This window comes from Rhincodon typus, chromosome 13, assembly GCF_021869965.1.
Source record: "Rhincodon typus isolate 14 chromosome 13, sRhiTyp1.1, whole genome shotgun sequence".
Taxonomy (NCBI): Eukaryota; Metazoa; Chordata; class Chondrichthyes; order Orectolobiformes; family Rhincodontidae; genus Rhincodon; species Rhincodon typus.
This window is the reverse complement of record NC_063344.1, coordinates 4539277-4558770: the sequence shown is the minus strand read 5'-3', so window position 1 is coordinate 4558770 and position 19494 is coordinate 4539277. Positions and strand designations below refer to the sequence as shown.

The following is a 19494-nucleotide window of genomic DNA, read 5'->3' as shown; positions in this document are numbered from 1 at the left end:
GCTACTGAGCGTCGGTGGTGGAGGGAGTGGATGCTTGTGGTTGCAGTCCTAATTAAGCAGGCTGCTTTGTCCTGGATGATGTCAGGTTTCTTGAGTGTTGTTGGGGCTGTATATAATAACATGTCCAAGACACTGTTTACCGCTGCTTTAAAATCTTCTGCTCAGGAGGTAAAGCAACATGTGAAAACACCAGTCCATATCCCCAAAAAAAGTTTAAAATCAGTTTTATTTTTCTTTTCTTCATACAGGTTTTAAGGCATCTGCATGAAAGACATAATTCTGCAAAGGTTATAAAATCATTTACGGCCAGCCTGGTATATCATTTGATCTTGCTTTCTAAACTTTCCATTTGTCTATGTGAAAGTTAACCTGTGTTAAGTCCATTAAATATGTACACAGCAACAGCACATCAAGCTTTAGACATTCACTTGGGGCAAAAATCACAGCACAAAAAGGACGAAGACTGCCATTATTCAAAGTTATAATTAGAGCTATTTACAGGTCCCTTATTATGGCATGATGTCTTAAAATGTGCGTAAACTGATCCAACAGGGGGTTGGGCTGGGGCAAGGCAGGCAGCTATGTATTTAGGATTTGTTTTAACACTTGATATCTGGAAGCACAACATGATGCTACCATAAAATGCCATCTAGCTCACCCCCCCTTCAAAGTGGTCACACATCTACAAATGGCAGGTCCAGCGCATTATAATGAAACAAGACAACAAAGTAGTCATCGTGCAAGGTCTCTCATTCATGCTATTCTGTTACGTGAACTCTGAAAGCTACTCGACCCAAGAACCGGTCACGATCATCATCATTTTTCAGATTGGTACCAGTGATTTTGCACTCAATCATTAAATCCTTGTAGGTGTCATTGGTATCCAGCATTAGTTTTACAGCAACCAGAGGCTGAGAGTAGTTTACCTGCAAGGAATGACAAAACAAAAGGAAATCAAGTAACTGTAACTTTTAATATCAACTCTTCTGAACATCTTTAGTTCCATTGGAGTTGGACAGATGATCTCCCAACTTGAGACACGAAACCAGCTGTTTACTTGTCAAGCCAAACAATACACAAGAAGACTAATGCTCACTCACTAACTTCACAGTCATGCAAAACTGATACTGCAACATTTGTAAATCAGCCAGGCTTCTCTTTTTCATTCATTGTCACTGGCCAGGCAGCATTTATTGCCCATCCCTAATTGCCCAGAGGGTAGTTAAGCGTCAACCACATTGCTGTGGGTCTGGAGTCACATGTAGGCCAGACCAGGTAAGGTCTCACTAAAGGCCATAATCACTAACAGATTCATGGTCATTATTAGACCCTTAATTCTAGATTATTATTGAATTCAAATTCCACCATCTGCCACAGCGAGATTTGAACCCAGAAAATTACCTGGGTCTCTGGATTAACAGTCTAGTGATAATACCACTAGGCCATCACCTCCACTCCATGTGTACAGAGTCAGGAAAGGGATTGGCCATTTGTTTGGAGTTTTGCTGATCTGTACCTCTAGTCTATTTACCACTTCCTTCACTTCCCTTGAAACCTTTAACTAACGAAAATCTATGAATAAAAACCGAAAAAGAAAACTGCAGATGCTGTAAATCAGGAACAAAAACAGAAATTGCTGGAAAAGCTCAGCAGGTCTGGCAGCATCTGTGAAGAAAAATCAGAGTTAATGTTTCAGGTCCAGTGACCCTTCCTCGGAACTGATGGTAGCTAGGAAAATGTTGGTTAATGTGCAGAAAATAGGGAGGGGGGAGGAGTAAGGAGTAAATGATAGTTGGGGATAGAGCCCACTTTATAGTCTTCTCTGAAATTTCAATTCATCTGACATGCACAGATCTTCTATGTAGCAGTGAACATTCATATACAATGACAATGTTAAACATGAGGAGAAAATTGTGTTATTAAAATTTAAACAAACTTACATGGGCTTTTTTGCCATAATATGGGTAGTACATTTTATCAAATGATCCAAAGTACTTTATATCGACTTGTGGCTCCTTCTGTAAAATATAAGCAAGAGGTTACAATCCTTTACTCGAATACTATTACTGAACTGATCAGAGGTTCAAAGAGGCATATGCAATATATGGTAATTTAAAATAAACAAATTATGGATTTAGCATCAGAGCCATCATTTTGTGCACATATTGAAACTGCTGGTTAAGTGAATTGAGGGAGTCTGTCAGACCCAAGCAGAATGAATCCCAAGTGTTGACCTGTTATGTCTCTTCAGTCAGGCTGAGGGAGGGAAGTGAACATTAAGTGATATTTATTACTCCTCAGTGGTCACTTATAATCAAAAGGTTAAAGAAAAGTCACAAACTTGCTGCAAGAGACATGTTTTGATAATTACAACATATGAATCAGGAGCAGATGCCACTTCGATGAGTTAAGCCTGCTCCCCTGTCTGACTGTTTACTTCCCGATCTGCTATTGGAAGTCACTGCTGCAATCGGTGTGTACAGAATATCACAACAGCTGCAGCTTAGAGGGAACGTTGCCCCCTTATCCCCCAAATAAGCTTTCACTGCCTTGCTTATCATGAAACTATTATCCTCTGGCTTTTGAGAAATAGAGCTCCAAAGCCTCTCAACCAGCTTGGAGGAAAAGAATTCTCATCTTTGTCTTAACTAGACAACCTCCTTATTTTTAAACAGTCATCCAAAAGGACACATCTTTTCCACATCAACCCTGTCACGATCCCTGAGGATTATACCCATCTCAATCAAGTCGCATCTTACTCTTTAAACTTCAGCTGATAAAAGCCAAGTCTGCCCAACATTTCCTCACAAAAAGGAACCCATCCATTCCAGGTATTAGTCTGATAAACTTTCCCTGAACTGCTTCCAAAGCATTTCCATCCTTCCTTAAATAAGGAGACTAATACTGTACAAAGTATTCTCAATGTGGGTCTCACCAATGCCCTAAAGCATTATCTCTTTACTTTTCAGTTCATTGTCACATTGACATTGTGCCAAACAGAAAATAACCCACTTATGTTTGCTCTGTTTTCTATTAGCTAACCAATCCTCTATCTGTATATGTTACTCCTTACAATATGTGGTTTTCTTTTCTGCAATGACCTTTGATATGGCACCTTCTCTAACACCTTCTGGAAACTGTACCACCCTTTACCCACAACACGTTACTTCTGGGAAGAACTCTAATAAATTGATTAAACAGGATTTCCCTTTAACACAACCATGTCGACTCAGCCTCATTACTGTGAACTTTTCTAAATACACTGCTATAACATCTTTAATCATCGCTTCTAACATTTTACCTATGATGTATGTTTTAACTAGCATCCCGTTTCCTCTTTACTGTTTTCCTCTCTTTTTGAATGAAGGAGCTACATTCCTGACTTACCATTCTAATGAAACCTTTTCTGAACTTTTGGAAAACTAAAGCCAATTCAACAATAATCACACTAGCCAGGATCCTCAGATGAATTCCATCAGCACAGAGATAGTGTTCCCTCTAATTTTCTTTCCAGCCTTTGAAGTCCATACGTAGCAGCGATTTCTGGAACCAGAAGATTGCTGTACTGAAACCTCAGAGTGGCTTACAGGGAATGTTAGAGGCAATTGCTAGCCCATAAATCCAAGAATTTACTCTATACCATTTATGTGGTGATTGTAATATTCTTGAGTTCCTCCCTCCTGTCATTTTCTGATTTACAGCTATCTCTGGAACGTTTTTGTATCCTCCATTGTGAAGAGTGATGCAAGAAGTCAATGCAATGTGTCTGCCACCTCCTTACTTTCCATTATTACCTCCACAGACTTATATCATCCTTCCTTACTGTGTCAATACAATCATTAATCAGCACAGCCATCCCTCCACATTCTCCGAGATTTCTGTCTTTCCCAAATGTCCTGTACAATATACTAAATTCAACCCACATTATCTCTCACTGTATTTTTACGGAGGTGCAGTTGGAGAAGAAGGAAATTAAAGACACCCTACAACTGTGGAGCTACTCACTGCAACCATTCAAACTCTACGACTATATAAAACTCTAAATTTTAGATTCTTTCATTTGATATACATAACATGAATACGCACATCTCAACAAAAGTAATTAATTTCTCAAATTTGATATTTTCCTTCAAGTGCACGTTCAGTTTGATGTGAAATTTCTGTCTTGCTAGCAGAGGACGAGCACTTTTTCAAACTAAGTGTCAAAAGGACAGAATAGTGTAAACATCAGGCTCCTAAAATTTAAAACAGAAAAGCACCAACAGAATAGTTACAAGTAAATCATCTAAATTGGAAACTTCTAAATTCTAAAACTTCATTTTAGCAAAAGTGCATTTGAATTCTAATACACAGGTGACATTTTATTTGTGGGTGACACTGATTTAGACACTGACCTTTACAGATTGGTAAAGAACACATTTAGAACATCCCAACGAGCAATAATCAATTATGCAATTCTCAAGACATTAGCCATGTAGAAACTCATCTGCTGCTTTCCTTTTTCTTTAAATGTCAAATGTCTGTTCTACTTTAGCTTTCTGCTGTAACTCATTCTATTTGTAAATTAAATGGATTGATAAAACTAGTTCAATAAGGCTAAGGGCAATTAAACACACAGAGGCTACAAAGGAATATAGATACAGAGTATAATGTGTGAACATTATCATACGGTCAAAGAGATTTACAACATGGTGAAAGGCCTTTTGGCCCATCATGTCCATGCCAGTCAAAAACAACCACCTGACCATTCCAATCCCATTTCCCAGCACGATGCCTTGGCAAACCCCATGCACATCTAAATATTTCTCAAATATGATGAGGGTTTCCACCTATACCACCCTTAGCACCCTCTGGGTGAAAAATCTTTTCCTCTCATCTCCTTTAAACCTCCTGGCCCTTCCCTTAAATCTACATCCCTGGTCATTGATCCCTCTATCAAGGGGAAAGGTTCCTTCCTGGCTACCCTATCTATGCCCCTCATAATTTTATCCATCTCAACCCAGTCTGTCCAATCTCTCTTTGATACTTAAACTCTCCAGCCCAGGCAACATCCTGTTAAATCTCCCTCTGCACTGTCTCCCAGTGCTATCACATCCCTCCGATAATGAAGATCGTGATGAACTAACTTCTAATTCCAAATTAATTGAGTTTTAAATCCCACCACCTGCCCTGGTGAACACGATCCCTCAGCATTAGCCTGGCCTTCTGGATCACGAATCCAGAGATATTTCTAATGCATCAGCACCTCCCCTACCCATCTGTGAATGTGTCCATGTTTGGCAGGATGAATAAAAATTATGATTTTATCTAAATGGTAAGAGAGAGAGAGAGATTGTAGAGCTCTGAGATGTACATGGATCTGATCTGGGTCTCCTGGAACATGAATCACAAAATATTAGTATGCAGGTACAGCAAGTAATCAGGAAAGGTAAAGGTGTGTTCTTATTTATTGTGAGGGGAATTGAATCCTGAAGGAGGGAAGTTATGCTTCTGTTATACAGGGCATTGGTGATACCACATCCAGAGTACTGTGTTCCTTTATTTACAGAAGGATGTAAATGCACTGGAAGCAGTTCAGAGAAGGTTTATGGGGCTAGTTGTTGGAATGGGTAGGTTGTATTCCCAGGGAAGGTTGGATAAACCTGGCTTATGCTGACCACAATTTAGAACTGTAAGAAATGACTGAATTGAAACATAAGATCTTTAGGAATCCTGGCAGAGTAAATGTGGAAAGGAAATTCTCTCTTATGGGAAAATCTAGAACTAGTGGTCACTGTTTAAAAATAAAGGGTCCTGCATGAGATGCATGGATAGGATGGATAGTCGGAGCTCTGCCAGTATGGAAATGTCAAATACTAGGGGGCATAAATTTAAGGTGATGGGGGAATGTTTAAAGGAGACATGCAAAGAAAATTTTTTACACAATGTGTGGTAGGTGTCTAGTACATGCTGCCAAGGAACATGGTAGAAGCAGATATGTTAGCAATGTTTAAGAGGCATTTATACAGACACCTGAACAGGCAGGGAATAGAGGGATATGGAGCATGTGCAGACAGATGGGATTAATTTAGAATGGCATCATGGTTGGCAGAAACATGTTGGGCTGAAGGGCCTGTTCCTGTGCTATACTGTTCTATGTAGAACAGTGGATGTGGTGTATATGGATTTTAGCAAGGCATTTGATAAGGTTCCACATGGTAGGCTCATTCAGAAAGCAAGGAGGCATGGGATTCATGGAAATCTGGCTATCTGGATACAAAACTGGCTGTCCAATAGAAGACAGAGGGTGGTAGTTGATGGAAAGTATTCAGCCTGGAGCTTGGTGACCAGTGGTGTTCTGTAGGGATCTGTTCTGGGACCCCTGCTCTTTGTGATCTTTATAAATGACTTGGATGAGGAAGTGGAAGGGTGGGTTAGTAAGTTTGCCGATGACACGAAGGTTGATGGAGTTGTGGACAGCGTGGAGGGCTGTTGTAGGTTGCAACGGGACATTGACAGGATGCAGAGCTAGGCAAAGAAGTGGCAGATGGAATTCAACCCAGAAAAGTGTGAAGTGATTCATTTTGGAAGGTCGAATTTGAATGCAGAATACAGGGTTAATGGCAGGATTCTCGGCAGTGTGGAGGAACAGAGGGATCTTGGGGCCCACGTCCATAGATCCCTCAAAGTTGCTACCCAAGTTGATAGGGTTGTAAAGAAGGCGTATGGTATGTTGGCTTTCATTGGCAGGGGAATTGAGTTTAAGAGCCGTGAGGTTATGCTGCAGCTCTATAAAACCATGGTTAGACCACACTTGGAACATTGTGTTCAGTTCTGGTCACCTCATTATAGGAAAGATGTGGAAGCTTTCGAGAGGGTGCAGAGGAGATTTACCAGGATGCTGCCTGGACTGGTGGGCAGGTCTTATGAGGAAAGGTTGAGGGAGCTAGGGCTTTTTTAATTGGAGCGAAGAAGGATGATAGAGGTTTACAAGTTGATGAGAGGCATAGATAGACTTTTTCCCAGGGCAGAAATGACTATTACGAGGGGGCATAATTTTAAGGTGATTGGAGGAAGGTATGGGGAGATGTCAGAGGTAGGTTCTTCACACAGAGAGTGGTGGGTGCGCGTGGAATGCGCTGTCGGCAGTGGTAGTGGAGTCAGATACTTTAGGGACTTTTAAGCGACTCTTGGATAGGCACATGGAGAATATTAAAATGTAGGGTACGCAGGGTAGAATGATCTTAGTAGGATAATAGGTCGGCACAACATCGCGGGCCAAAGGGCCTGTACTGCGCTGTACTGTTCTATGTTTTATGTTCAATGACAAAAGATGTGAAGGCATGTTTTCTCTCAGAGTCATGAGCTCTTCAAACTCTTCTTCAAAAGGCAGTGAGAGCAGAGTCTTTAAGGCAGAGATAGAGAGAGTCTTGATGAGCAAGGAGTGTTAGATTAACCGGGCTGTGGTTACAATCAGATTGAATCAGCCATGATCTCCCTGACTGGAGGAGCAGGCTTTGAGAGGATGGCTTTAACTCCTCATTCATATATTCAGAAATATTAACGTGGTGAACTGGAGACAGAGTCACGCTGGTGGTTATGTGAATTCTTGTAATACTCTGCATTCAGAATGATGAAACGCCCAATGAGTTAACCAGTTCTGGTTTATTTTAATCTGTTAATTTTGCTTCTAATTATGTATTTAATTGATATAATTACTGCATCAATCTCTTTCAAAGTTATTAATACATCCAAAATTGAATTCAGCATAAAAACCTATTTCTGGACTTATACAAATCATCTCTGCTTTCAACATGGCTAAGTATAACCGGAGGTTGAGGGGGGACCTGATTGAGGTTTACAAAACCATGAGAGGTATAGACAGGGTGGATTGCAAGAAGCTTTTTCCCAGAGTGAGGGACTCAATTATTTGGGGTCACAATTTCAAGGTGAGAGGGGAAAAGTTTAAGGGAGATATGCGTGGAAAGTTCTTTACGCAGAGGGTGGTGGGTACCTGGAATGCATTGCCAGCGGAGATGGTAGAGGCGGGCACGATAGCGTCATTTAAGATGTATCTAGACAGATACATGAATGGGTAGGGAGCAGAGGGATACAGATCCTTGGAAAATAGGCGACAGGTTTAGATAGAGGATCTGGATCGGCGCAAGCTTGGAGGGCCAAAGGGCCTGTTCCTGTGCTGTAATTTTCTTTGTTCTTTGTACTGGGGGTCGATTAGCTCAATTGGCTGGAAGGCTGGTTTACAATGCAGAGTGATACTACAGTGTGGGTTCAATCCCCACACCAGCTGAGGTTACCATGAAGGACTCTCCTTCTCGACTTCTCCCCTCACGTGAGGCATGGTGACCCTCAGATTAAACCATCACCAGCTGTCTCTCCCTGAGCAGCCCTGTGGGCTGGTCAGACAACGGTAACTTTACCTGTTTAAATACTCACACATCAGAACCATACAACAATATCTGTATTGAAGTTAGCAGATGGGCAGAAGAGACTTCATGTCAATTAATACATAACTAGAACCAAATGAATGGATTAAGATAAACCAAAACTGGTTAACTCATTGGGCATTTCATCATTCTGTTTCAGAATGCAGTATATTGCAACAATTCACATAACCAGGAGATAGTAAGAACTGGAGTCAGACCAGCTCCACACTGAATTCACATAACCACCAGCGTGACTCTGTCTCCAGTTCACAAGGTTAATATTTCTGAATATATGAATGAGGAGTTAAACTCAGCCTCTCAAAGCCTGCTCCTCCAGTCAGGGAGATCATGCCTGATTCAATCTGATTGTAACCACAGCCCGGCTAATCTCACACTCCTCGCTCAAGACTCCCTCTACCTCTGCCTTAAAGACAATAATGTTTGAAGGAGGGTCGCCAAAAGCTTAAATCTCATGCTGATTTCTGTTAATGAACACGGACAGGTGATAAATCCAGCTATCAGCACTGAACACTGATAGTTACTGTCAGTCAATTCCTATCTTCTTCTGACGATGCTGTTGAGCCTCAAAGTCATCATTTTTTTCACTATCAGAGGCATATAGCTCACAGAATAATATTCTACAGAATATTATTCATTGAACCATTTGTTAAGAATCAATTTTGTTTGTGTTGAAGGTATCCTGCGCAAAGAATAAAGGGGCACCAATTTAAGACAAAGATAAGGAGGAATTTCTTCTCACACAGTGTTGTGAGAACTTGCCACAGAGAGCTGTGGGAGCAGAGTCCTTGTGTATATTTAAGGCTGAGATGGATTCTTGATCAGTCGGGGAATCAAGGGTTACAGGGAAAGGGCAGGGAAGTAGACGTGAGGAATATCAGATCAGTCATGATCCTATTGAAAGGTTCAGCAGGCTTGAGGGGCTGAAGGGCCTACTCCTGTTCCCATTTCTTATGATCTTAAACATACCTGGAGTGTGGCCCAAAACTTCAAGAGGGTTTTCAATTGGCACAATGTGCCGTTATACAATACGACAGTGTGCTAAGGAGTGGGCATGAGCTCATTCACTGGCCCATTCCCACTCCCAATATTTTCTTGAAGGAATCTCCTACTGAACATCTTAAAACAAAATCAATGCAACAGTATTCTTTTCCCAATTGTTAAACTTCTAGATAGGTCTGTTAACTCTTAAATAATTGAGTGATGTTGAACACTGGGTAATTCTCAGGCATCTCTCCTGAATTGTGTGAATATAAAGGTGTCACAGGAAACCTCCGCACTATGTATCCGCTCCCCTACCCCCACCCAATCAATCTGAACACTGTCTCAAAGTTTTATCTAAAAAGGGGGAGTGGTTGCCTGTGTCAATGCCTTTAGGCTTCACAGATTGGTTGATCAAGTATTTCAGTTTTGAGAAACTTTAGCAGACAGGAAAGGCTCAAATTACAGGAAACTGTCAAGATTGAAAGCAACAGAGTAAGTAAATAAAAATGACACGGGTTCTGGCATGGCCTCAATGTAATTAACAGTGCTGCGTGAATGCACTGTTCAGCATTCCAGCATCCTCCACATTCTACAGTACAACTTGCTCGTCGTTTACTAGATTTAAGCAATACCTTTTCACTGTGTAGTTCTGTACTTTGCTTGACATAAAAACTACTCACAACTTTGCTTTTAACAGTATCTGCAAACCCATAAGGCAGTGACACTCCATTCAGTCCACAGGCTGGTCATTCCTGAGGCCTCTCCCTAAATGCCCACCCAATAAGATCTGAAAGAACCATAACTCACACTAGCTGGATACAGACGTGCCAAAGATTTTCTTTCGGCTCCCTAAACACTAATGGGATGCCCCATGCCTCACAAGTTACTTCTCTTCAAACAACAGCTGATCCATCCATTCATTCTCACCCATATCCCTTGCCAGGTTTTAGTAGCTCCCTACGCTGCAGTAAATTAAATAAGCTCCTTGTGCTGTTTTCACTGCGGCTCACCTCGTACAGCCTTATATACACTCATCAATTTCCACCCGTGATCACAGCCCTGTTTCAGTGCTGCTGGTAAAAGACAACTATTGTCAAATCTTTTTGTTTGGATCTCATTGGGAAGAACATCAATTCAAAAGGAAAGTCCATAATTTATAGGAGCAGAATTAGGCCATTCGACCCATCAAGTCTGCCACGCATTCGGTCATGGCTGATATGTTTGCCCTGTAATCCTTGATCCCCTTACTAATCAACAACCTATCCATCTCTGCCTTAAACACACTCAATGTCTCAACCTTCACAGCCCTCTGAGGCAACAGGTTCCACAGATTCACCACCCTCTGGCTGAAGAAATTCCTTCTCATCTCAGTACTAAAGGGTCACCCCTTCACTCTAATACTGTCCCAGTTTCTCCTACTAGTGAAAACATCTTCGCCATGTCCACTCTACTCAGGCTTCCAAGTTTCAATCAGATCGCACCCCCCGCCCATCCTTCTAAATTCCATCGAGTACAGACCTAGACTCCTCAACCACTCCTCATATGACAAGCCCTTCATCCCCAGGATCATTCTTGTAAACCTCCTCTGGACCTCTTCCAACACCAGCACATCATTCCTTAGATACAGGGCTGTAAACTGTTCAAAATATTCCAAATGCAGTCTGACCAAAGCCTTATACAGCCTCAGCAGTACATCTCTGTTCTTGTATTCCAGCCCTCTTAAAATGAATGCTAACTTTGCATTTGCCTTCCTAACTGCCAACTGAACTTGCATATTAGCCTGAAGTGAATCCTGAACTAGGACTCCAAATTTCCTTTGTGCTTCAGATTTCCGAGCCTTAGCAAATAGCCTATGCCCCTAATCTGCCTACCAAACTGCATAACCTCACACTTTCCCACATTTTACTTCATCTGCCACTTCTTTGTCCATTCTCATAGCCTGTCCAAATCCTTCTGCAGCCTCCCCGCTTCGTCAACACTACCTGTCCCTCCACCTAGCTTTGTGTCATTCTGCAAACCTAGCAACATTGTCCTCAGTTCCTTTGTCTAGATCATTAATGTATAACGTGAATAGTTGTGGCCCCAACACTGACCCCTGTGGAAATCCATTAGCCAACGGCTGCTATTGTGAAAAATATCCCTTTATCCCCACACTCTGCCTTCTGCCAATCAGCCGATCCCCTATCCATGTCAGTACCTTTCCCCTAACACAATGGACTCTTATACAGCAGCTTCCTATGTAGCACTCTATCAAAGGCCTTCTGGAAATCTAAACTGATGACATCCACTAGCTCTCCTTGTCGAACTTGCTCATTGCATCCTCAAAGAATTCCAAAACATTTCTCACGCATGACCTTCCCTTGACAAAGCCATGCTGACTCAGCCCTACTTTACCATCCTACAGGCCGACATGTGACTCCAGACCCACAGCAATATGGTTGACTCTTAACTGCCCTCTGGGCAATTAGGGATGGGCAATAAATGCTGCCTAGCCAGCGACACCCTCATCCTGTTAATGAATTTTAAAAAGTGCACTTCTTAGTATTCTGTAATCTCCTCCTTAATAACGGTGATATCAACAACGAAGGTCAGGCCAACCAACCCAACATTTACACTGTACACAGCATTTCACTGGTCATTTTACTGTATGCAATGTAAATGTTAGCGTTTCCCTTGCATTGGTATTCTTGCAAATTGTCTTGATGCGTGTGATGTGAAAAGCATTGACAAAACATTTTGGTAATACTCAAGTTCTGTATTGCCAAATCTCTGTGTATAGAATTTATCATTTCTTCTGCTCCATCATCAACAACGACCATGTTCCCAGCCACTGCAGTGTTATCTCATCCCTGCTTTCAAACACTTCCTAAATCCCTTTCTGTTTTTTTTGCTATCTTCTCCATGCACACCCACAGTTCTATTAACCATTTCCAGAAGTGTCCAAACAAGTGCAAGGAAACACAAGCCACCATTCAGAAGATGGAGAGCTATATGATTTTGAGATTGTTTTGTTAAACTATACAAGGCACTAGTCAGACCACAGCTGGAACACAGTGAGCAGTTTTGGGCCCCTTATCTAAGGAAAGATACACTAGCATTGGAGGGGAGGCAGTGGCCTAGTGGTATTATTGCTGGACTGTTAATCCAGAGACCCAGATAATGTTCTGGGAGCCTGGGTTCATAATCCTGCCACAGCAGATGGTGGAATTTGATTTCAATTTTAATAAAAATCTAACAATGACCATGAATCCATTGTCGGAGGAACCCATCTGGTTCACTAATGCCCTTTAGGGAAGGAAACTGCCATCCTTACCTGGTCTGGCCTACATGTGACTCCAGACCCACAGCAATGTGGTTGACTCTTAACTGCCCTCTGGGCAATTAGGGATGGACAATAAATGCTGCCTGGCCAGCGATGCCCTCATCCCGTGAATGAATAAGAAAAAAGGTCCAGAGAAGATTCAATCAACTGATCCTGGGTATGGAGGGACCGTATAATGAGGTGAAGTTGAGTAGGTTGGGCTTGTTCTCATTGGAATTTATAAGATTGAGAGGTGATCTTATTGAAACATTCAAGATTCTAAAGGGATTCAACAGGGTAAATGCAGAAAGATTGTTTCCCCTTGTGGGCAAGTCTAGGACCAGGGGACATCATCTCAGAGTGAGGGGCTGCACATTTAAGACAGAGATGAGGAGGAATTTCTTCTCTCAGAGGAGAGTAAATCTGTGGAATTCTTTACTGCAGACAGCTATCAAGGTTGGGTCATTAAGTATATTCAAGGCTGAGACAGACAGATTTTTATCCAGGAAGGGAATCAAGGGTTTATGGGGTAAAGACAGGAAAGTGGAGTTGACGATTATCAGATCTCCCATGATCTCATTGAATGGTGGAGCAGACTTGATAAGCCGAATGATCTAGTTCCACTCCTACATCTTACAGTCTTAAATGGTAATAGGTTTCAAGGTCATTGATACAGAGACCAGTTTACACTTCAGATTTCTTAACAGAATTTTAATTCCACAAAATGGTGGGATTTGAACTGCAGTCCCCAGAACGTTCGCCTTGGTCTGGATTACTAGCCCACCTTCTCCCTTACTGTCTCATCACGTATGTTTGTAATCCATGTGTAATTTCAGAATGGAACGTTTGACTGTCTTGAACAATTTCAGTGTTACAGCACACAATATCACAAGTACATAAAGAAAATCAAAAATTATTGAAGGTCAGCGTCCTGTAAGTTGGGTAAACAGAATATCTGACCTGAATTTGTCCAGCTTCATATAGCTAACAATGTCACTGAATTTTAGACCCCTGAAGCTATACAGTACTTGCACCTTATGGAGTAACATAACCTCATTGCAAGTTTGCAGAATGAAAGTAAAATAAAATGACATAACCAGCAAAAAAAAAACTGGGATGGAATTCTCCCCTCCCTGGAATTTGTGAACGAGATGGCAGAGAAATAATTGGCCCTGGCAAGATACAAACCCCCTCACTAAGTAAGTGTTGGTTAAATGGTCTAATGGAGACTTACTTCCCTGCCATCAGTTAAGGCCTTATAGTGGTTAATTAATGGCCACATTAAAGGCCTCAACTTGTCACTTGCAGAGCAGGTATGAAAAATGGCTGGTTTCCCAATTGGAAAATAGGAACTGGTCCCTGGAAACCAGGGTGTCCCGTCAACCAGTTTGGGAGAAAAGTGGAGGTGGACTTTGTTTGCCCAATCTGTGGGCAACTAGCAGCATTGCCTCCGAATCCTCTTCCAGCAACCACAAGAAACAAAAGAAAATCACTTACCGTCTCACTAATGCATCTCCTGAAGGCTGGGCCTCAACTGACAGCCTCTGGTTAGTGGCATCTGGCATAGGAGAGCCCCAGATTGCTGGTCAGCTTTTACCAAGCTGATAGGCTCGCAAAATGTTTAAAATTTCATTCATTTGGGCATGTGGGTGTCACTGGTAGATACAAGGGGGAGCAGATATATGGGAACACCACCCTGTGCAAGTTCCCCTCCAAGCCACTCACCATCCTGACTTGGAAATATATTGCCATTCCTTCACTGTCGCTGGGTCAAAATCCTGGAATTCCCTCCCTAAGGGCATTGTGAGTCAACTTAGAGCAGGTGGACTGCAGCAGTTCAACAAAGCAGCTCACCCTCACCTTCTTAATGGTAATTAGTGATGAACAAATATGGCCCTGATAGTGATACTCGTATTCCATAAATTTTTAAAAATTGGTTCATAGGATGTAGGTATCGCTGGCTAGGCCAGTGTTTACTCCCATCCCTAATGGCCCGGAGGGCAGTTAAGAGTCAACCACATTGCTGTGGGTCTGGAGTCATGTGTAGGCCAGACCAGGTAAGGATGGCAGTTTCCTTCCCTAATGGACATTAGTGAATCCAGATGGGTTTTCCCTGACACTGGACATCATTAGACACTTAACTTGAGAATATTTTGGAATTCAAATTTCACCATCTGCTACGGTGGGACTCGAACCTGAGTTCCCAGAACATCAGCTGGGTCTCTGATTAATAGTCTAGTGGTAATACCACGAGGATATTGCCTCCCATTTTCAGTGAGCTTTCTCTGTGGTGTGGATGGTGAATGTCACTGAACACACTCAAGCCCAGGTGTGGCCTGCAGCAATGATTCAATGCCATACTGAGTAAATATAAATTAATTTATAAATCAAATCAGATGTAGGTCGTAAGTTTGAAAAACCTCCTCAGTACAATTGTATGTTTACACAAAGAATGTGTGAGATTATGAAAACGAATTGGCTCAATGAATTAAAGATGCTGGAACATAAATGGAGACAGAGTTTGAATATGTGTTTTGAATCGGGCCCCTTACCAACTATTAATACACAGAGAAAATCATTGACACTAAATGTGGGAAGACATGGAAAATCTCCCTTTGAGGATCTATCATCTATAACACAATGAAAGTAAAACGCATCACCACAAAGAAGATCAACTGTAACGTTAAGGAGCCCTATAAATGTTGATGTCACTGGACATGTAGGATAACGCTGCACTGGCTAGAGCCATACTGAGCAGGAGGAAGAATTTTGTGATAACAAGGTATAGAGCTGGATGAACACAGCAGGCCAAGCAGCATCAGAGGAGCAGGAAAGCTGACGTTTCGGGCCTAGACCCTTCTTCAGAAATGGGGGAGGGGAAGGGGGTTCTGAAATAAATAGGGAGAGAGGGGGAGGCGGATAGAAGATAGATAGAGGAGAAGATAGGTAGAGAGGAGACAGACAGGTCAAAGAGGTGGGGATTGGAGCCAGTAAAGGTGAGTGTGGGTGGGGAGTTAGGGAGGAGATAGGTCAGTCCAGGGAGGACGGACAGGTCAAGGGGGTGGGATGAGGTTAGTAGGTAGGAGATGGGGGTGGGAGGAAGGACAGGTTAGGGAGGCAGGGACAAGCTGGGCTGGTTTTGGGATGCGGTAGGGGGAGGGGAGATTTTGAAGCTTGTGAAGTCCACAACTTTGTGTTCCTCAAGATCAATCACCAGAATGTCTCTGCAGTAGTTTCTCAGGGCAGTGTCCTCATCCCAGTCATCTTCAGCTGCTTCAATCAACCCTTCCTCCATCATAAAGTCAGAGGAGACATCTGTTGAAGATTGCACAATATTCTATACCATTTAGGGCTCCTCAGATTACTGAAGCACTCCACAGCCACACAGCGAACCAACTGAAGAAAATTCATGTTTGGGCTGGTATGCAGCAAGCACCATTTGTGTCTCAAGTGTCAGCAATGACCACCTCCAACAAAGAAAATCAAACCATCTCTCCACGACACATTTCATTGTGTTACCAATGTTCAATCTCCCACTATAAGTGTCAGAGCTTATTGATAACCAGAACATTAACTGGACCAGCTACATGTGTGCTGTAGTTGCAAGAGCAGGTCAGAATCTGGGAATGATACAGTGAGTAACTCACTTTGGGGAGTGCAGCTGCAACACTCAACAAACAGGACACTGTCCAGGATAGAGTTGCCACACACGATCTTAAACATTCACTCCCTCCATCACCTGGCCCATCCACTGACACTCACATTCCACAAAATAAAATTTAATCTTTTCAAACAAAAAAAGTAAATCCACCGGCACACTCAACACAGAAACTATTCGATTCATATAGTTTTTCTTAAAAGCGGTCTCAAACTGTAACAGAATACATAGACAATTTTAAGTGACATTTCTGGTATAAAGAACTTATACCACCTCACCCACACCACAGTTAATGGGCGGTATTTCCTGTGACAGAGTTCATGGGCGGTATTGAATGTGACATCTGTCACTTATCCGAGCCGAGGGATCCAGGAACGACCTCCAGTGAAGTCCTTTGAAGTAGCTGCCATTTCACTGATGCTCCCAGCTTCCCAGCAGCCAAGCAGTCTTTGAGCAGGATATATGGACACAAATGTCATAGACGGTACCCAGGAAGCACTAAATAACTGGTGCCTTAAGCTGGGAAGCAACACAAGTTACCCCATCGGTTCCCCAACCACTTGGCATAGGCCACTTCGGGAACCGTAAATACCACCCATTAACTCTGTCACATGAAACACCACCTATTAACGCTATCATTCCACAGATGCTGCTTGATCTACTGAGCATTTCCAACACTCGCTACTTTTATCATTGGATGACAACAAAGCCTTGAACCCCATCCTGGCTGGAGGGAGAAGTGATTGAAAAGATGGTGTACGTTGCTGCCTTCACCCACAACAGCTGAATCACAGGAGCAATCGGTAAGTGTCACTTAAACAAGGTTTTACTGTTGTGTGTGGGGGGTAGGAGCTGAAAAAAGAGAACAGAAAGTGTATGGTCTACCCATGTAGGAATGCAAATACAACTTTACTTGGAAGTTTAGACAATTTCATTCAATCAAGTGTGAGACAGAATTCTTGAAGTAACTGTTCTCTTGTGGCAGTGATCATTAGCAGGGCTGATGGGGATGGTTGGTGAGAAAGAGGGCAGTATGGGTTTTTCAGCCCCTTTGTTTCTCACTTTAACTCTTTGCTTTTATTGGTCTTAATTTACTGATGTCTAAATGTGCTTCTTACTCTTAATGCAAATCACTCCCGAATTCTCTCTCATTTCCTACATATCTCTCAGCCAGATCACCTCTCATATGGTGTCTTTCATTATAGAAGTCTTCTTAGTACTTTTTCACTTCATTCATTGGATGTGGGTGTCATTGGCTAGGGCAGCATTTATTGCTCCTTCCTAACTTTCCAGAAGGCAGTTAAGTGTCAACCATATTGATTTGGGTCTGGAGTCACATGCAGGCCAGACCAGATAAGGATGGCAGTGAACCACATGGGCTTTTCCTGACAATTGGTGATGGTTTCATGGTCATCTTTTAATTGCATCACGTGCCACGGCAGAATTCGAACTCAGTCCCCAGAACATTACCTGAGTTTCTGGATTAATAGTCTAGCGATAATACCACTAGGCCATTGCTTGCCCATGATGCATTACTTGTTTCTGCACTTCTCCCACGTTCCTTTTACTCTCACCTGTCACGGAGAGCTGGAGGCAGATTCAGAACTCCAAATCTTTGGAACCACGGCAAGAATCTTGATGGAACCTGAGGCGTGTCATGTGTTCGCTGAGTAGGCAGGTCAAGGGCGGAGGATGGGAGCTGGCACTTAGGGAGCAAGCTTGGGCTCAACGAGGAAGTGGGAAGCCAGGACTCAACTACAGAGCAATAGTTTGACCAGGAGTACAGGGACTGATAACTACATAAGCAACATTACATTACCATCAAATAGGATAGAATAAAGCAGATCTGCAGGATACAATTCACGACTAGGGGAAAGAAAATCCTTATACATAAATATTGAATAAATATGTTATTCCATTAGATAAACACCCAAATATGAAATTATACCCAAGTACAATTGGAAAAGTAACTAAGATTTCAATGTTTTAATTATATATCTATGGATGAAAGACTTCTTTATAAATTGTTATGCAGAACAAACAATAGAATTTTAAAATCATAAGTATGTTAGCAATAGACCAGAATTCTAATCAATCAATCTACATATAACCAATACGCAATATTGAAAATGCAGACTCCAGGACTCAGAGATGCAATAGCTGGCTCTGGTCATGGGCAGTACAGAGAGAACATCTTTAGTTCATGGTCACGTCAGAAGGGAAAAGGAACCTTGGCACGGAGCAAATTGAAATGATCGATCATAAATATTAAAAGGTGAAAGTCAAAAACTCGGGAATGAGCTTTGAAGTAGATAATGGAAAGCATGGTTAAAGGAGCAAAGTATTTTGCAAAATGTGTAGGAGACTGGGCAAGCTCGCAGTATATTTTCAGTAACCAAAGTAAAAATTCCTCTCGACTTCACCTTCCACCTCTACATTATTTGATTCTGAAGAAGGGTCACTGAACTCGAAACATTAACTCTGTTTCTCTCCCCACAGAAGTTGCCTGACCTGCTGAGTTTCTTCAGCAATTTCTGTTTTTGTTGTTTCAGATCTCCTGCATCCGCAGTCCTTTGTTTTATTCTATATTATTTGGACTGAGGTATTGCTACTTGTTCAACTTTGATGCACTAGTGTAAAACTTTGAACTTCAAGATCTGGAAGTTCCTTTCGCAACATTCCCTATAAAAGATGAGGATGTTTTATCTGGATTAATGGGGGCAGAGCAGGTTGTTATGTAGGTGAAATAACCAACACATTCCTCCACATACAAACACAGACAATACTGGAGAAACTCAGCAGGTCTGCAGCAGCTGTGGAGACACAAACAAAGTTAATGTTTCGAGTCCAGTACAGCTCTCCTTAAAACTGAAAGGGGTTGGAAAATTTCTTTTTCTATACTTTTGACAGAAGCAGGGGCCCAATGCAATAGACAAAGGAATAGTTAATGATGGTGAAAGAGAAAAATAGATATAAAATGGGTGTAAATTCAGGTGTGAAACAGAGACAATGAGTCCTCTCTACTAAAAGAAAAGTAAACATTACACAAACAAGATAAGGCTGTGTATGTGTGTGTGTGGTAGTGTGTGTGCGTGTGTGGTGGTGTGTGT

At 42.0% G+C, this 19494-nt stretch overlaps 1 protein-coding gene across 1 annotated transcript in view; it reads right to left on the bottom strand.

Moving 5' to 3' along the window:
* Positions 1 to 208: 208 nt before the first annotated feature.
* LOC109917977 (sodium/potassium-transporting ATPase subunit beta-3-like) overlaps positions 209 to 19494 on the bottom strand; it is a 56731-nt gene continuing 37445 nt past the window's right edge. Inside the window, exons 6-7 of the mRNA XM_020517874.2 lie at positions 1941 to 2018; positions 209 to 926 (exon numbers count right to left, since the gene is read on the bottom strand). Coding sequence (XP_020373463.1) covers positions 759 to 926; positions 1941 to 2018 — 246 coding nt within the window. The 3' untranslated portion in view covers positions 209 to 758. The remainder of the gene's footprint in view (positions 927 to 1940; positions 2019 to 19494) is intronic.